The sequence below is a fragment of the Phalangium opilio genome, unplaced genomic scaffold (genome assembly GCF_054372755.1).
Source record: "Phalangium opilio isolate 3A_F unplaced genomic scaffold, DU_Popi_V2 ptg000042l_1, whole genome shotgun sequence".
Classification (NCBI taxonomy): domain Eukaryota; kingdom Metazoa; phylum Arthropoda; class Arachnida; order Opiliones; family Phalangiidae; genus Phalangium; species Phalangium opilio.
Genome location: NW_028324166.1, coordinates 10,206,210 through 10,223,598, shown reverse-complemented (window position 1 = coordinate 10,223,598; position 17,389 = coordinate 10,206,210). Strand labels below are relative to the sequence as shown.

Here is a 17,389-nt window from a genome sequence, read left to right as displayed (position 1 = left end):
CAGGAATAAGGCTAATTCAACTCCATGTCACCTCTATCCTCCCTGGTAATGGGCTAAGGCTAATATATATCTCGATTATGCTAAGATGGAGATATATGTAAGGTATAAATATATTAAGTTTAGATCAATTTGGACTTATTTCAGCGAACTGTTAATTATTTTAATACTTCTGGAATATACAGATAAAGGTAATGGTAATCTTTTTGTTTCATATGTTTAACGTTGCTTCAGATTTAAAAGAAATATCCGTCGTTGTTTACGTTCATTGAAGCCTTGGCTCCTAAAAGTCTAGACAGTAGACAGTGTTTAGTAGTATGTATTGTAGTCACTCTTTCACAGTAAGAAACCTTGTTGGGCCTTGGCTGATATTCTATAGTTGTTCTTACGAGGTTTTACATAAAGAGAAACTATGATAATGTTCTTAAATATATATTTAAGCTGGGTATAAATAAACATGAATAATCATAAGACATTATATTGTGTGGATTCCATATAAATTGAGACTACAGTTCCCACATTATAAACTATCAAATTGAAATGAAGATGTCAAAAGGGGAAGATACTGATTACAAGCGTTTAGTTTCTCGATACTGTCATAATGAGTCTATTGTCATTGATAAAATCTCTGGTTTTTGGCATTTATCATACAAAAATGTTTGCTTTTTTAATAAAATCAGCAATGAAATCAATCAAATCATTCAAATCGCTGCAGAAATCAGTGAAATCACTAGTAAATCATTCAAATCAGTGAAATTAATCGTAAATCAGTCAAATCACTATACAAAGCAGTCAAATCATCAAATCAATCAAATCACTATCAAATCAACGCCAAATCATTCAAATCCTTGACAAATCATTGAAATCACCACCAAATCATTGAAATCACCACCAAATCATTGAAATCACCACCAAATCATTGAAATCACCACCAAATCATTGAAATCACCACCAAATCATTGAAATCACCACCAAATCATTGAAATCACCACCAAATCATTGAAATCACCACCAAATCATTGAAATCACCACCAAATCATTGAAATCACCACCAAATCATTGAAATCACCACCAAATCATTGAAATCACCACCAAATCATTGAAATCACCACCAAATCATTGAAATCACCACCAAATCATTGAAATCACCACCAAATCATTGAAATCACCACCAAATCATTCAAATCGCACCAAATCATTCAAATCCCTGACATGACAAATCATTCAAATCCTCGTTAAGTCACCAGTCATTCAAATCGTAAAAATCGTTCAAATCATTTCCAAATCCTTCAAATCACATAAATCGAATCGAAATCATCGTAAAATCGTGAAAATCACCCCCAAATCATTCAAATCGGCTCCAAATCAGGAAATCAGTCAAATGATTCTTAAATCTTTGAAATCATCAAAATTGAAAAAGATTTCAAATCTCGTACGCTCTGAGGAGTAATGACGGCCCCCTTCCAAATAGGGCTTCGTGAAATCTGCGTATTTAGTAGGTCTATAGATAGTGTGCGCAAACGAGGCTACAGACATTTAATTCCCCCTTTCTTAACATTAACTGCACCTCAAGGTTGCCAATAATTTGTTTAGAGCATCTCAGGTTTGGAAGAACTGAATGTTCTGAATCAAACAGAACTACATGGTTTTCAGTCTGCCGTAGATAACAGTTATATCGCACTCACAAATGACTGGAAACACTGGTCTGCACACTATACAAGCTAAAAATGTTATTTACCTGCGAAATTCATATTGTCCTGTTCATGTGCATGTGTCATGTCCATCTTAAAGGAAAAGGACAGGTGAAATAACAATATACCTTAAAAGAACTTCATTTTTCTAAATATAAAAGGAAAACAAAATAAAAATAAATGATCTCTTAATACAAAATAATTAGCGTTTAATTAGTCTTAAAAACGAGGACCACCTCCATTATTGTAGTAGCTTGTGAGAATTCAACCAATCCCATAGGGCTTAGAAGCTCGGGTTAGACAAATGGTGGCGCAGTAGTGCTCATTTTTAAGACTAATTAAATGCTAATTATTCTCTACAGTGTTGCCACAGTACCTGGAAATCCTGGAAAAGTCAGGGAATTTGAAAATTTTCGTAAAAGTCAGGGAATTTCCGTTGCATTCTGACTTGAAAATGAGTAGTCACGGTCAACTAGGTGCACCAGCTCAATGATAACGTTCTATAGGCCTACATTAACTGTAACTGATAGTTGCTAATAATTTCATTTAAAAAATGTGATAAAATTAGCATAATTGTAAGTACAAAACTGATGATAAATAGGAGCTAACAGTTCTGACCCTGAAACGTCACACCCTTCTATCTCTTACTGGAGTTTAATCCCCCCTAACGGTTGGAAACGGCAGTCAACGCGCAAAAATTGTAACCAGAGAGGGGCTGCGTGACGTCAGACTATCTCTTCCCCTAGCCAGTTGTTAGCTACCTGTATGGAATTTTCAAAGGCTGCATTCTGACTTTTCTGTTAGTGTAAGTTAGAAAATTGGTCAGGGAAACCTGGAAAAGTCAGGGAATTTTGAAATGAAAAATCTGTGGCAACCCTGATGTAATAAGAGATCATTTCTTCTTATTTTTTCCTTTTATATTTAGAAAAAGACTCTTCTTTAACGTATAATGTTACGTTGTCTGAACTTTTTCTTTAAGTAAATTTATGTAATTTGATTATGTGATTTGATTCAGGGTTCGTACGGAACCTGGATATCCTGGATAACCTGGATAAGTCAGGGATATGAAAAATAGGGGAAAAAGTCAGGGATAAGTCAGGGATTTATAACATTTTCCTAAAAAGTCAGGGATATGTCAGGGATTTTGTTTGGCATATCAAACCATTCTTCATGCAATGCTAAATATGAGCCAGGTGTGATGAAGTTGGCTCTGGTAAACACTTTAAAAAGGTCAGGGATATAGGCAACATTTGGTCAGGGATAACCTGGAAAAGTCAGGGATCTTCAATGTAAAAATTTCGTACGAACCCTGTGATTTATGGCACATTCATTCATCAAGGCATCTCACCAGGGATAAAGGATGGACGTGAAAAAAATTACACGCTGTGTAGGATTTCAGCTGTGGTAGCTAGGCGGCGCTAGTATCAACTAGTGTACTTTTTAGTATAGAGACTTTAGGGAGTTGCACATTCTATAGAGTAATGGCATGCAAACGTCATACCCTTCTATCTCTCAGCTCAGTGTCATCCCCCTACTGGGCGCATACAGTGTCCGCTGTTACAAGAGTGCTCCCAGACCCAGAGGGAGGGATATACAATCTACACACGTCCCTACCGCCACTAGTCTATAGAGTTGACGTTTCTGCAAAATCCCGTACACTTTTAGGAAAATCTAGAAGAAAATCCAATAGGTTTTTTTTGTATATATATAAAAAACTATCCACTCTAGAAGCCCAAATCCCTTACATTATTCAGGGTTCATACAAACCGGGAAAAATCAGGGAAATAGTTGACAAAAACCTCAGGGAAATTTCAAATTTTTAGTAAAGTTCAGGGAAATCAGGGAAATTTCGAATTTTTAGTAAAGTTCAGGGAAATCAGGGAAATTTCGAATTTTTAGTAAAGTTCAGGGAAATTTCGAATTTTTAGTAAAGTTCAGGGAAATCAGGGAAATTTCGAATTTTTAGTAAAGATCAGGGAAATCAGGGAAATTTCGAATTTTTAGTAAAGTTCAGGGAAATTTCGAATTTTTAGTAAAGTTCAGGGAAATTTCGAATTTTTAGTAAAGTTCAGGGAAATCAGGGAAATTTGCGTCAAACAGGGGCCGAGTAATTAAGCAAAATGTTCGTGAACATTCCCTCCATAGGATTAACATTACACTATACTTTGGAGGCTGATCATAACTGTGGTTATATTAGAGATACGGGAATGTAATAGTCCTATTTGCCCCCCCCCTCCTTCGTTAACATTGGCTCCATAGGATACACCAAATACGGGAAAAACCTGGAAAATTCAGGGAAGTATATGGGGGAAAACCTGGAAATCTCAGGGAAATTTGTTTTCCAAAAGTTGTATGAACCCTGATTATAATAAAAGATGTCAACTAAGCCCTTCGACTATGGGAGCCATTAAGGGCATTTGCTTCAATCTGCTGAGTGCTTGATCTGGGCACGGCCCACTTGGATACTCATAAAGTTCGCTATGAAAGCGTGCTAGCTTTGATCACCCTCCATGTTAAAGCGCGAACCGACAAAAAGTCAAAAAAAAAAAACATCGAGCCGGGACGATTCGGGATGAAGTAAAATTATATTCACGGGGAATGCATTCCAAAATGCGTGTTATCAGAAGGGGATAATAGAAGAAGGATGACACTCTGTGTCCTCTTAATGCTTCAGTTATGTAACGTCATTCTTCCCATGCTCACCCTTTTAGTTTGCGTTCCCGCTCATCAAACTACAAATGGGCATCGCACCGTAAGGTGAATTCTATAATTATTTGGCACTAAATCCGCCGCAATCATGACACAAACCTCGTCTTGACGTGGGACAAAATGCGCAAGGGGGTCTTGCCAAATAGTTAAACGCTAATAGTAATGATATGGGAACTATTTATCGCGTAAGTGATTCGGTTTAGTAACCTTGCTCCAATTGTTCCGATGTTGGGAAGTGTGACGTTACACTTGCCCCACTTTGTGGTACACTTCTCTCGAACTTCGAAGAGAAGTATATACTTCTGGTGTTATCAATAATTCGGATGATTTTTGAAAATGTTTCCGATATCTATCAACTATGATATTTTTTAAATACTATGTATAAAGTAATTTTTGAGCTTCATTGTGAGATTAATTTCATAATGTTTGCATCTCTCTAAATGAATTTTTCAAGTTGAGCTTTCAATTTAAAGGCGGGGAAATTACGAAGGCCGAGTCCCAAGCTTTGACCTCAGCATTGTTTTGAAATTGAAACGTTTTAAAATTAATTTAGAGCGAATTTATTAATGCAAAATTATGAAACTAGGCTCAAAATGAAGCTCTAAACTATAAACTTACTACACATCTCGTAAAAAATCAGAGTTGATAGATATTAGAAACATTTTGAAAAATCGTTCTAATTATTGATACAACGCACTTTGGAATGCATTCCCCATAGCAATAGCATTACAAACAGATTTTATTTTGTCCCCTTTTATTTTGTACTCTCAGATAGTTTCAACTAAATTTCTTATGTTGATGTGATTTTATTTAAAATTTCAAATAAAGCACAGTTTCATGGGCATATAGGGAGCTAACAGCTGGCTAGGGGGAAGAGATAGTTTGACATCACGAAGCCCCCCTCTGGTTGGCATTTTTGCGCGGAGAATACTGTTTCCAACCGTTAGGGGGGATGAAAATCCAGTGAGAGATAGAAGGGTGTGACGTTTCATGATCAGAACTGTTAGCTCCCTATAGGGTGACAAGAGACGAAAGCAATACTGATTTTTGGGAATTAAAATCTCGAGATTTAAATTCTGAAAATCAGTATTGCTTACGTCACTTGTCAGCACGGACAAAGCTACGTTACGTGGAGACCCTGCTTTGTGCGTGCTGACAACGTACCGATGCTGGAAACATAGTATATATCGAATAAGCTGTCGTCCAAGATACGGAATTGCCTATCGTATTGCGTAAAAACAAATGTCCTCACGCGCATCCTTTGTTAAAAAAAAATTGTGTTAGGCTTAGCACATTAATTTTGAAACTTTATAAAAAAGTCTGATCAAATTAAAGGGAATGAGAAGCTTCGTTTGAAAAACCTCTGATTTATATGGCAAAAGATTGAATTAATTTCTGTGTGAATTTAAAAATATCAAGCTTTTAATTCTCCGAGTTCTGCTTATTTGGCAATATGCATTTGAAAATGCTTCATATGAAATTATTTGAAATCCACTTTTTGAAAGACTAAAACGTTGAATCCTGTAGGCCGACGTCACAGATATATTTTTGACGTGAGATGGCGCCACTCTCTCTGCTATCAGACCCAGCTGGCGAGAAGCTCGAGACGCGTATAGGATTCCCGCGCTTTTTTTCCTCGCGTCATAGTGATGCCATCAAACGGGCGAACAAGCTCGACAAGACAAAATTGTTGATATATCGAAACTGCAGAGTTTTCGTGATTTTTTTTCAATGTATTTTGAAAATAGAAACTTATTGGTTCAATTATATTAAAAGCTTGATATTTTGATAGTAGAGACTCGAAAGTGTAACATAATACCACTTTCGTGCTAAAATATGATATGAAATTGTAAATTCGGATTCCCTTTAATATTGATTTTTCTTTTCACTTTCAGCTTCTGCTTTAGAATGTTACTGCGCTTATCATTGCCCCGATGACCAAAGTAACGGGACGTGTATCGCGCGACCGAACAGCGTGTGTTTCAGCGCTGTGGAAAAAGTCTTCAATCCAGATAGTGGCTTATATGAACTTGAGAGATCATACGGCTGCCTTCCACCAGATGAGAGTGGCCTTTTGCAATGCAAAGGCAGCCTTGTACCTCATGTTGAGCCCAAATCCATAGAATGTTGCAGTAATTTTGATCTTTGCAATAAAGATCTTACTCCTATGCCCGTTGGCAGACCAACTAAAGAACCTCGTAAGTATAGGACTGTATATAAATTATGTAAGGTACCCTTACTACTACCCGTTGCCTACGTTAATCAAGGCCTGTGCGCGCCGCCGATTTTTAATTTTTTTTTTGGCAATTTAAGTTGCCAAATTCTCTCACCTGAGGCGCTATTAGCTGGACCTAAATAATTTGAAATGTTGATTTTCTCGAGGCGCGTTTCGGTCCAGCTATCAATGAAATCTCGCGGGAGAAAATAAGAAGTCTCGTTTCTTAAAGGGAGGGTGAAGTAGAAAATCAAGTGATTTTTAATCGATTCTTCTACCAATTTTAAGACCAGCCTGCATAGTGAAACATTCAGGAAATACCAGTTCCGAATGATTTTAAAATTCAAATTACGTTCGATTTTAAGGATAATTTTAAAGAAGGACCTCCGACCAATCGCGTAACGCCCTGCCTTTTTGTTAACAAAATTCTCTTGGCACGTTCCGTGTCTCGCGCCACGATTGTCACGTCGCGCGCCTAATTTTATCAAATCTCGTGATAAATTTCATTCAACGCGGAACGTGCCACGAGAATTTTGTTAAATGGAAGGCAGGGCGTTACGCGATTGGTCGGAGGTCCTAAATTAAAATTATCCTTAAAATCTAAACCTAAATTGAATTTTAAAATCATTCGGATACTGTATTTCCTGAATGTTTCACTATGCAGGCTGGTCTTAAAATTGGTAGAAGAATCGATAAAAAATCACTTGATTTTCTACTTCACCCACCCTTTAAAAGTCCCCCCCCCCCTTCGAAGCCACCGCGCACAGGCCTTGATTAACGTAGGCAACGTACTACCCCTTGAAACGTAATATAGCTAGTTTACACACATGGATGATTCATGCAATTTGCACGTGGAGGTCGAGCTACCTTGAGGACAAAAACCCATCTGCTTTTGTCCTCCTGGTGTAAATTGTATGAATCCTCCATGTGTCTAAACTATTTATGCGAGGGCTGTGCGGGTCCAGATTTTTCGGTGTCGGGTAAACTTCGTTTTAAGAGCAATGAAAGTTTCTCGATCTCATCCTCTCTTAAAACAGAGAGCAATCCGTAAAAATGTTTATAATTGTTTTTGTAAAGTAAATGCCTTTAAAAAAAATCTCTCGGACTGTTATTTATAGTTAAAATGTTTCTTAATCATTTTGGTGCAACAAATACATTGGAAAACTTAATGTAGATCGAGTTTATTTAATTATAAGCACTTAAAACGTGCTGTAAACATTTACACTTTCGGCCTAAAAAGGTCAGGGAAAATCTCAGAAAAAAGGTCAGGGAAAACCTGGAAAAGTCCGGGAATTTGGTTCTGAAAATTCCGTGGCAACCCTGCAGCCTGCAGGAACTAATCAGACCCAATCCACCTTATTCCCTATCCCCGAAAGTTAGGCTTATCTCGGGATTCGTGGAGCAGGGTGGGAAATAAGGAATTTTTTTAAACTGGACATTGGGCCAGCGACCCCTCTGGCCTGGAATAAATAAACTGGTCCATGACCACTGACCAGGGCGCGTCGTCTGCTAAATTGAAGAAGTGGATAATTAAAATGTATTAGCTAATGTCCGGACTCCGGAAACCCTTGAATTTTCTTAGTGGTCCTGTGGACCACTGACCCCCCTCCGATTTATTTTTTAAACTGGTCCAGGCAATTTTTAAACTGGTCATTTGCCCTGTGCCACCGCCTTATTTCCCACGCTGTCGTGGAGGGGATTACCGTAAGAAATCCTTCTGTCGTCTGCTACAGTACATATTTTTGGCCTTCGTAGCAGACGACAGACGAATTTCTTCCCGTTACTTCCAGGCTTGGAAATAAGGTTTATTTCTGAACTAGTCCTCCGGACCAGTGACCCCTGATGTCTTAAATATGAAACTGGTCCAGGGACCAGTGACCCTTCCCCTATATATTTTTCTACTAGTCCCAGGACTTGTGGTCCTTCTCTCTTCTAAAAAATCTCTCTTAGCTTAGGGTTGTATGCACAACTGGACTCCTGGAGTCGAAATTTATGTTAAAATTAAAATAATTAAAGAGTTCCCCTTATCAATTTTTAATAAAAGTAGGAATTAATAAACTAGTCATTGGGACCAGTGACCCTCACGTTTTGAATAAAAAAAGTGGTCCAAGCTATTAATAAACTGGTTTTTGACCTGTAAACCTGTCTTATTTCCTAGCCTGGTTACTTCCCTCCACGAATCCTGAGATAAGCCTAACTTCCGGTGATAGGAAATTAGGTGTATTCACTTAGGTCCCATTGAATTGGTTCCTGCCTTTGGCTTAACTAGTAAAACCATCGTTGTCTAGTCATTTCATCCTCTCACCATGGATGAAGGATGCGCGTGAGGAAATTTGTTTTCACTCTACAGGATCGGCAACTCCCTATCTCGTACGACAGCTTATTTTGTATATACTCTGTTACAACATCGGTTGTCAGCACGCGTAAATATATTTCTCTATGTAACGTAGCTTTGTACGTGCCGTCAAGAGACAAAAAACTTCAGGATCTTCAGGATTTAAAATATCCGCGAGTTTTTTAGCTCGAGTGCACGGACCTCTAGGCCTTAGTTTCAAATACGTGTGAAATTACCTACAGCCTACTACACGTATTTGAAACTAAGGCCTAGAGGTCCGTGCACTCGAGCTAAAAAACTCGCGGATATTTTAAATCCTGAAGATCCTGAAGTTTTTTGTCTCTTGACGGCACACGCAAGGCTAGGTTAAATAGAGACCTGGCTTTACGCGTGCTGACAACCAGTGTTGCTACAGAGTATATACAGAATAAGCTGTCGCCCGAGATAGGGAGTTGCCAGAAGAAAATAGGGGAAGTGGGTAGCCGTAGCCTTGAGCCATACAAGTCGTCCAGTGATTCTCACTTACAATGGTCGATTCCCCTACCACCCTTAAAATTTGAATCTGGCCAATCGGCGCGAAGCATAAAATAGTACCAGATTTCATTGCGAACGCCACCATGTAGCGAACTGTGGAACTAACTTGTGTAGTCTGCTTATATTTCTGCTGTGCTTCAGTTTGAGTTAGGGTTACGTCAGGCAACGGGTTAATGCGGATATTGGTTTAATTAAGGACGAAAATTCGGTTATTTAATAAAATGAATGTCGTTAAGAGTACGCAGTGTGATTTAACGTACAAGGAAACTACCGATAAGAAAACTCAGGCTGTGTTGAAAGGAAAAGTAAGATCTACCCAAACCAATCCCAATGTTAAAAATCAAACTACAACAACTTGGATACAACTTTATTACTTTGAACTCTTCCCTATCACAGTTTAAAACTTCGGACAAGTTAATTTTTTCCCTGGAACTTCGAAATACAATTGTATTTAAAAATAAAGACATTTTAAAATAAGTTATGAATTTAGTACTTACCACTCGATTCCAGCCTCTGCCATTCTGCCTGAGTGCCTCACTGCCTCTAGCAGACGCCTCTAGTCAGTTGGAAGGCGTACTGTCCACAGAATCACGTCACTCGTGTGTTAATGCGCGTAAAAATCCTATCTCTCTTCACCCCCACGGGGAGGGAAATGGCGCGAAAAATTCGTAAACGGGACGCCTCGCGAAGTTGCCCAAGCTACCCACTTCCCCTATTTTCTTCTGGAGTTGCCTATCCTGTAGAGTGAAAACAAATTTCCTCACGCGCATTCGATATCCATGCTCTCACTCTATTCGGCATTTTCTTTTAGAGTTAGACTGGGTGATTGAATAGGGGGTTCGTGACTTACCATGATTTATGATTTGTCTTTTCTAGCTCAAGATGTTGGGGAGTTTCGCACTTATGACGACAGCATCCATCAAATAGCTCTGCTGATTTCCATCACAATATGTTTGATATTGTTAGCCATTTTGATTGTCTTTGCCTACCTCAGATGCAAACGGAGAGACACTGGGCTCAGGGGACATCATCATGGAAAGTTCTTAGGGGAACAGTGTGACGCCTTTCTCGGCCCTGGAGAATCATTGAAAGATTTGATTGAGCATTCCATGAGTTCCGGAAGTGGATCTGGTCTACCTCTACTTGTAAGCCAATCTTTTCGCAATATGAACAAAAACAGAAGTGAGATGAGACCAGAAGTACTGAGCTAACCAAATTCTTCACTCGGCGAAAGTGAATATTCTTGATAACACACCAACGGTTGGCCCTCTGGTAGCGGTTTCAGAATTTCCCCTCCAAAACGTGAGACGCTCGCGGTGGTAGACGGCCGAACTAGATTCAAGGAGCCGCGTCCGTGTTCCGCTGCTTTAGGTTGAGGGGAAGGGGGTAGGAAATTGTTTTGGAACTCGACCAATTTTTTTTCTTTCTAGTGTAGGCGCGATGGAAGCGGCATAAAATCCTCAAATTTGTTCACTAGTGCCAGGATCTAGTGCTAGAGCTCTTTACTTCTAGTCCCTTATCTTACTGCTGACAATAATAGCATACAACTTCTATGTTTCATCCTAATGCTAGAAAATTTGAATTTTTAAAACCTTTTTGGCTATTAAGACAAAATGGCAGTTTCTGAAAGTTTATATGTGATTGGAAAAAGCAAAATAGCAGTAGAGTCCAAATTTTCTTGTCAGATTTGTAACAGCTTTGATGGAAAGTACACGCGGAATATTTTGCTTTATTACTCGATAAGAGAATAGGGGCCCTGTGATACCCTTACCATTTTTGTTACTTTTTAAAGGGAATGAGAAGCTTTGTTTGAAAAACCTCTGATTTATATAACAAAAGATAGAATTAATTTCTGTGAATTCAAAAATATCAAGCTTTTAATTCTCCCTCCCATTTCTGCTGCTTATTTGGCCGCAATATGCATTCGAAAATGCTTCATATGAAATTAGTTGAAATGCACTTTTTATGAAAGGCTAAAACGTTTCGCGTTGGGTGACGTCACAGATATATTTTTCACGTGAGATGGTGCCACTCTCTCCGCTACCAGACCCTGAGTTTAGACTGGCGAGAAGCTCGGGACGCGTATAGGATTCCCCCGCTTTTTCCCCCTCACGTCATAGTGATGTCATCAAACGGGCGAACAAGCTCGACAAGACACAATGTTTTATATATCGAAACTGAGTTTTCGTGATTTTCCAATGGATTTTAAAAATAGAAACTTTAATGATTCAATTATATTAAAAACTTGAAATTTTGAAAGTAGAGACTCGAAAGTGTAATATAATACCACTTTCGTGCTAAAATATGATATGAAATTGTAAATTCGCATTCCCTTCAACTTTTTTTCAGGTTCAAAGAACTATTGCCAAACAGATAGAAATGGTTCACAGCATTGGCAAAGGTCGCTATGGCGAAGTATGGAAAGCAAGGTGGAGAGGTGAAGATGTAGCTGTCAAAGTCTTCTTCACAACTGAGGAGGCTTCGTGGTTCAGAGAAACTGAAATTTACCAAACAGTTTTGCTCTGTCACGAAAATATTTTAGGTAGAAAGTTTTCTCATTCTATCCGTAGCCTCCGAGATGATCTAGGCCCGTGCCTATCGCGAAGCTTGAACATTTTTTTAACTAATTTAGTTCGCCATGTTTTCTCGCTTGGGGGCGCTTTTAGTATCGTAAAATAAAAATAAGTTCAGCCTCGTGACCCCGTCGACTGCTACAATATTAGGGCCGAGGTCGCGGATAGTAAGAAAATGTTTTAGAAAAGACCTTTATTAAACAATCATGCCAAAGAAGTAAAGGATAAAAAGCTAAGGTTATAAAAAATGAAAGGTTACGAAGGATTAAAAAAAATTCCTCTTATGGTATAATAAAACTGGGGATTAGCAACTTCAACAAGTTTTGTTTTGCTAAAAATACAACAGTGTTAAAATCTCATAATTAATTGTTTTGTCCATACAATCTAACCAAAAGATTCAATAAAAAGCAAATATTCCATAAAACAATTACGTTAATTTAAGGGTGAAACCTTTCTCTTTCTTGAAATTTTTATAATTGGCCCCTAAAATATCAACGACAATATATGGAAGACCCCCTTCGCAAATGTAATAAAAGCGCCATCTAGTACACATATTGGGTGAAAATATTCCCTCTATGAAACTGGATATTTCCCCACATAAAAATCGACACGCACGGGCCTAGATATCTCGGAGGCTCCGGAAAAATATTTATTTTTGGAAAAAATGTTTATTTGTGAAATTTCTTGTAGGATTTATTGCGGCTGACATTCGCGGTACTGGATCCTGGACTCAACTCCTTCTTATAACCAACTACCACGAGAGAGGGTCTCTGTACGATTTTCTCAAGATACATTCTGTTACGCCAGCTGAAGCAATACATCTGGCTCATACCGCGGCGTGTGGAATTTCTCATCTTCATATGGAGGTCTTTGGGAAACTCGGAAAACCAGCAATTGCTCATAGAGACATCAAGAGTAAAAATATCTTAGTTAAGAGAGATGGCTCTTGCGTTATCGCCGATTTTGGGCTAGCAGTCCGTTTTAATAGGTAAGTTTCAAGAATTTCCCGCTAAAAACCACCAAAGGAATCCTGGGTAAAAGGTCCGACAGCAATTCATTCGAGTCAGTTCAGTCCTAGCAGCAGCCAATCAAACCTAATTTATTCACTCAGTACTTATACGTCGTTTACCGGGCAATTCCAGTGGGCTGCCATGATCGCGTCTTAGTAGTTTTTGCTAGCGCCATCTAGCGTCGAAGTAAAGCGTAAAATTCGGTATTTTTGTCTCTTTAAACGTCGGTGTTTAAAGGCATCTGGCGTTCAAAAGCAGGAAGTTCAAAACCATCGTCTGAAATCCTTTGGCGCGGTGAATCCGGTGATTTGAACATTTTTTTTAATTCTCAATAGTAATTAGTAAGTTTTGAAAAATAAAAATGGGAAGTTGGTAGTTCTAAGCTTTGTCTACGAAGGGATATCCACACTAAGCCTGTGGCTTGTTTACAGGTGGGTCCCTTTACAATGCATAGAGGGGTGCAGGGGCTAGCCCCTATGCCACAGCTAACCTACAGCGCCCTATACTAACTATTACCGTTAACCTCTGCAAGTTTTGATGGAAAGGAGAAACCGGGTTAGACCGCGGAGGAAAACTCCTCTTAACAAGCGGTAAGAGAACTTGCAAACTCTACGCAGAAGGATTTGTGCCCAGATTTTCACCCGGTGCCACAGTCCGGGATCGAACCCGGGATCCTCTTGCTGCGAGGCGAAAGCGCTAACCGCTACGCAACCCCACTGTTGGGGTAGAACATGTTCCGTTCATGGCTGTAAAAGTAGTGATAGGGATTTAAGGGAGTGGAGATCGCAGGTTTGGAAACTTCAATCGGGACCTGACACAGGGTTAAAGGGACTGCAAAGAAGGCATCGGCGGGTGGGTAAAAATTATTTGAAATACGTCACAGACATCACGTGATGCCAATATACAAAGACTCCTCATGGAGTGGAACTGGACATCTAGTCCTTGTTTTTCGCGAGATTGCAGCGCCAATTCCATGAAGTGGTGGTTTTCGAAATAAAACGAACTAAGCTTCTTTTAACCACGCCTCTCCTTGGTCACGTGCCTCTGACGTATTTCAAATAATTTTTAGCCACCCGCCGATGCCTTCTTTACAGTCCCTTTAACTCTTTGTCATAAAGATTGTTGTTGTCCGCGGCCATTTTTATAATACGGAATAAAATCAAAGTACAGAATTTGCTCACTAGATGGCGCTTACCAAAAACTACTAACATTTAAAAAATTATAGGTAACCTCGTACATCGCGTATAAAGGCCGCTTTCTGTCCGAGATCTAACGTCATAGTCGTATTTTTGTACTTTCGACTTTCCAGTTTTTCTTAGTTATTATTATTTATACTTCATTTCGTAAAATATAGTGTAAATATTATCTATTTATAACAGTTAAAAAAGCCGTTAAGCCTAACTATGTCCCAATAATCCAGCGCCAGATGGCGCCTGCTGTCGTATCAGTGACGTTTATCCGCATGATACGCGCGTGCGCGGGACCTTTTAAACAAGATGCCCCGGGCTCAGAAACTTTTTTCGGAAAGGCCTATTGAATAATGCGTAATTTAATTTCAGTGATACCAATGAAATCGATATAGCGTCAAATACTCGCGTTGGTACGAAACGATACATGGCTCCAGAGGTCTTAAGCGAGACCATGAACTGGCAGCAATTCGAAGCCTACAAAATGGCTGATATTTACTCCTTTTCCCTCGTCTTATGGGAAATTTCTAGACGGTGTGTTGTTGAAGGTATGCATTTTTTACTTTAATTGGAATTTTTCATTTTTGTTTGGTACCCTCTCGAAAAAGTTGAATTTTATAAGCTGCAGGAGTTCATTACACAAAGGACTAGAATGTTCAATTATCTTTCCATGAAAGATTAGTGCTTCATCTAACATAAGTTCATAAGATATGTTCCATAAGTTTGTCACTGGATAATGAGAGCTTTTCATGATGTGACGTAGGTGAAACGTCATAGATTCTCGTAAAGTGACGCCTGCTTAGGCGCTGTCTAAGGCTTAGTAATTTAGTGATCGTACGGGGTGAGATTTTTGTCGGGTCTGGTTGCGAAAAAAACCCGGAAAATCGGGTCGGGTTGGGTCGGGGTTTTTCCTTTTTAATAATATAGGGTGGTGACGTCTAATTCGGAACACGTCTAATTCAGTACACTTTTTTAAAAATCGGCTTTAATTTGTTTTGGGGGCTTCAATTCGGAGAAAACGAGGCCTAAAATATCAATGATTCATCGCGAATCCATTAAAAATCATCCCGAGATTGTAGGAAAACATCCCGAGAAGATACGACAATAATTAGCAAAGTACCCAAATTAATCATATTAAATTAATGGAAATTTTAGGGAATGTCCGGACATGGCCTCAGCAAATAAGGTTGCGAGAACGACTGAGGAAAGGTACGCTCACTCACCTGATTTCAAACGAAAGTACCACTCCTTAGCTACAATTTATGACCCTTGGGAATATGGTAGAAAATATATTTCACTCGCAATTCCTAATCAAAAAAATATGTCCATTACGTCTAATTCGGAACGATGAAAAATACACCGCTTGCCCTCTTGATTACTTGTACTAAACTCATCCTAACCTATAATTATGGTAATCGTGAACATCGTTAAGTACAAGACCAAACTTTTAAAGACTGTATAACACCAATAGCAGACTATTCTTTCGCTTCGCGCCAAAACGCGGTATTTCCACCGCTATTTCGCAGCCTCTAAATATTTATATTTATTAACCTCTTTGAAAGTGAGTTTTCTGTTTTCTTAGCCTGTTTACCGAATTAAAACCACCCTGCTCGGATTTGAAACCACCCTTTACCAATTAAAACCCCCCTGTTCCGAATTAAAACCCCCCTGTTCCGGATTAAAACCACCCTAGTTCCGAATTAGATGCAATTGTTCCGAATACGACGTAACTACAAAGTTTGGGAAAAACCTATTTTCTCACTTAATAATTACATTATAAAGATGAAAATGGGCTTAAAATATGCGCAAAGGTTCGATCTACAAGTCTACAAACACAAATAATATCTGCAATTGCCAAAAATACGCTATATTATGTAATTTTAAAAAAGTGTTCTGAATTGGACGTCACTACCCTAAATGTAATTAACATATTCCAAAAAAATTATACATAGTAGCTCTGTACTATGTAATGTGAGAAATTGATTTCCAAGTTATCACTGCTTTAGTGAATCGAATAGTAGGCGAATCTGCCATATTATTGCTATCTTATAGAACGTCGTGGAAGGGATTATGATAACTAATTGTCCCAGAACAGTCGCAACTTCCATCTGCAAAGTTTCCAAATTGTCCTGGTCCTATGTCTTGGGCAGTGGCTGAATGGGATTTCTGGTACTCGTGAAACTATTTTACCACTTTTTCAATTTTGAAATCAATTGCTCGCAACTTAACACACAATTAGTCAATTAGTACATTGGCGTTTGGCGGACGACCATGAAATTGCCGAAATATATTAGTTTTCTACTGGCTTTAGATCTAAAAGTTTCGAGACAGAAAAAAATTAAATATTCAAGCTCGCCCTAATCAGATTCGACTTCCTATGTGCTCTATCACAAAGCGCGACCGTCAATAATAACTTACCCTCTACTACGGGTCCACCCCGATTTTTTTTAAACCCTACTTCCCGGGTCAGGTTCGGGTTCCCCGTACGATCACTACTTAGTATCTACTAAATAGGAAGATTTAAAAGGAGGGTGAAGTAGAAAATCAAGTGATTTTTTTTATCGATTCTTCTTCTAATTATAATAGCAGTCTGCATAGTGAAACATTCAGGAAATACTTCCGAATAATTTTAAAATTCAAATAAGGTTCAGATTTTAAGGATAATTTTAAAGAAGGACCCCTGACCACTCGCGTAACGCCCTGCCTTTTTGTTAACAAAATTCTCGTGGCACGCTCCATGTCTCGCGCCACGATTATCACGGCGCGCGCGAATTTTATCAAATCTCGTGATAAATTTCATTCGACACGGAACGTGCCACGAGAATTTTGTTAATAAAAAGGCAGGGCGTTACGCGATTGGTCAGGCTACTTGGTGTTTGTATCTATTGGCTATGCCTTCTCATGGGTTTTAAAATGAATGTTCGGTCTTAAATAACAAATTTGTTGACCACCATCTTTCAGGACTGCCCGTTGAAGAATACCAGTTGCCTTACCATGATGTAGTTCCATCAGACCCAAGTTTTGAGGAGATGAGGAAAGTGGTTTGCATTAGTAACATCAGACCAGCTGTCCCTAATAAATGGACCTCGTGCCACCCGGTAAGCTTATTATATATGATTTTCAACTGTTTAATTTTCC

The 17,389-nt window shown here is 38.8% G+C and overlaps 1 protein-coding gene across 1 annotated transcript in view; it reads left to right on the top strand.

Moving 5' to 3' along the window:
* The first annotated feature begins 27 nt into the window (after positions 1-27).
* tkv (serine/threonine receptor kinase thickveins) overlaps positions 28-17,389 on the top strand; it is a 24,931-nt gene continuing 7,569 nt past the window's right edge. Inside the window, exons 1-7 of the mRNA XM_089836881.1 lie at positions 28-188; positions 6,293-6,595; positions 10,358-10,626; positions 11,831-12,023; positions 12,745-13,042; positions 14,624-14,799; positions 17,213-17,349. Of these exons, the coding sequence (XP_089693007.1) occupies positions 86-188; positions 6,293-6,595; positions 10,358-10,626; positions 11,831-12,023; positions 12,745-13,042; positions 14,624-14,799; positions 17,213-17,349 (1,479 nt within the window). The 5' untranslated portion in view covers positions 28-85. The remainder of the gene's footprint in view (positions 189-6,292; positions 6,596-10,357; positions 10,627-11,830; positions 12,024-12,744; positions 13,043-14,623; positions 14,800-17,212; positions 17,350-17,389) is intronic.